The sequence below is a fragment of the Panulirus ornatus genome, chromosome 10, assembly GCF_036320965.1.
Source record: "Panulirus ornatus isolate Po-2019 chromosome 10, ASM3632096v1, whole genome shotgun sequence".
NCBI classification, from domain to species: Eukaryota; Metazoa; Arthropoda; class Malacostraca; order Decapoda; family Palinuridae; genus Panulirus; species Panulirus ornatus.
Window position 1 is genome coordinate 27,104,181 of NC_092233.1, and position 2,273 is coordinate 27,106,453.

Consider the following 2,273-nt stretch of genomic DNA (forward strand, 5'->3'; position numbering starts at 1 on the left):
TGAATCGTCAGGAAAACGTCCTACCAATATCTCGATGCACTGTATCGACGTAAGACGTGCCACCAACTTTTACGGTTACGTCGTTCCTAGTCGTTTGACCAGCTATTCTAGACGGTATGTCTTGAGGATATGTGTATCATACGTGTGATACATCTGTCTAGTTGTCTGTCTGTCTGTCTATCTCTCTCTCCAACATCACCAGGGTTAAATTGAGCTCCGTTGGGAAGACTCTGTTGGCCGTCACCACCTCCTGTTGTTATCTGTCTCGTACCACACACTCACACACACACACACCTACGCACCAAACACACTCGAGCTTGGTGTAGTGGAAGGGCGTGCCACTCTGCTAGTTCCTCAGGATAACTGGCGTGTATGTGTGGCACAGGTAGATGAAAGCGACGAATCTTCATTCGCAGGTGTTGCCCAGCACACCTGTATACCAGCTGTACCTCACTCGACACCTGCGAAACCAGAATGATCCAGTTTTAATCCACGGAGGGAAGTAGAGTATGGGTTTACGTAGACAGTTTACTCTCAAATACACTATCCCTTAAAGAAATACATCAGGCGAACTATTTCAGTTTATGATCTAGATGGAAAAGCAGTTTACTCCGTAAAGAAAACCAATTGAGATTACTTTAGAAATCTTTCGATGTCATCAAAGAGACCAGGTTTACATTCTAGAAAACCAATGTCATTCCATCTTAAAAGATTACCTTATATCGAGGTGAAGGTCACCTGAAAACTATCAAGTTCGACACGAGCCCAAGACATTGATGATTATATTCGTGATGGTTCACTCATGTTACGAAATTAATTTGAATATATCATCTTCATACATCATTAACGATGTAAATGCGAAATATTATCGCCAAGTTAATTGATGTGAAACAACACCTGCATTAAGTGATATTAACGAGCCAGAGCATAATGTCGTCATGGATCAGAGTCGATGGTCCGAACTCCATATTAATCGACGTTGATCGCCATTTAAACATCGCTTAATCCGAGATATGATCATGGGAATCAGCCGATGATAAAGATCTGTTTATTTCTTTAGCATCATAACCATTCTATGTGAGTGCATCAAAAGTTGATCCTGCCGCAGATGGTCGACTCAGAAATCCCATTCTGAAAACGTCTCTTTCTCTCGTTTACCTTACTTGATCAACCTCATCTCTCATCACCAGCCGATTGAAAAATACAACAGGGCAAGGGAAATGAGAGGATTAGGCATTATATCACCCTCATCAGGGGATAGTAACGGTCTGACTTCTTAATAAAGCCACGAACAAAAGGTCAGAAACTGGTTCGACCTGTCATTCGTCTAAGATGTCGACACCCACACAGCCCTTCTCATAACCCACCTGTCTCACGACGTTTCAGACCCTTTCAAGATACAAGAATCAACACAAAACTCAGGTGTTCGTTGATTATGTAATGAACATTTTGTTTTTTTGTCCTCTGTGCCACTGAGCAGATGCTTTAGATAGTATTTCATTGAACAGAAACATTTGTGCCGAGTGAATTGTTACGAAATGTGCGCACCTGTGTTTGACTAACCCCCCCCCCCCCCACACACACACACACACACACTTTGCAGTCACGAGATATTAATACAGTTCTCCTTCCGTATTCTTAAGTTAAACTGTTAGCAATTTTGCATCTGTACTATGATATGATTTTCCCGCGACTTTAAATAAAATCCTTTGTACATACACACATCTAATGTGAATGAAATATTCAATTTGTTGATGAAAAATTTCGTAGTGATAATTTCTACTGTATTTCATCTTCCTTTGTGTTGCGATCAAGTTTTAGTCAGTCGCTGTATGAGTTTTCTACGGTGATAACACTGCCCTCACAATTCATGAGGACTCAGGCTCAAGCCACGGCCGAGCACGGTCATTTCTTACTTCCCAGAACAAACGAAAACTGCTTTGTGATTGGCCCTCTTGAATTCTGACGTGTCACTGACCAAACGTGGCGCTATTGGTCGAGTCACGTTAACGCTAACGTCACAAGGGCGAGACCAATGTAGGCAACTGACTCATTGCCGAGGCTGTGAGTTGGATGAGTCAGTAACCTGGGAATGTCTGCAGGTGTTATAAGATCATCCAACTCGTCATAGGTGTCGGGCAATGTTCCAAATCCCTTTAGAATATCACTGTATTTTGCCTCGCGTTACGAAAAGAAACTTTCTTCTCGTAAAAAGATCGAGAGGAAATACAACAACATGGCTTATACTCATTCACGAACAGATAAGCAAGACA

The 2,273-nt window shown here is 42.0% G+C and overlaps 1 protein-coding gene across 3 annotated transcripts in view; it reads right to left on the reverse strand.

Moving 5' to 3' along the window:
* The window catches only part of Gmd (GDP-mannose 4,6 dehydratase), a 128,179-nt gene extending 127,754 nt beyond the window's left edge, over positions 1-425 (reverse strand). Inside the window, exon 1 of one of the 3 annotated variants that reach the window (XM_071665610.1) lies at positions 303-425. In XM_071665610.1, the coding sequence (XP_071521711.1) occupies positions 303-410 (108 nt within the window). In that variant the 5' untranslated portion in view covers positions 411-425. Of the gene's footprint in view, positions 1-294 lie in introns of all 3 variants that reach the window. The other 2 variants (XM_071665612.1, XM_071665614.1) reach the window with 2 other exon arrangements.
* Between the last annotated feature and the right edge of the window lie 1,848 nt (positions 426-2,273).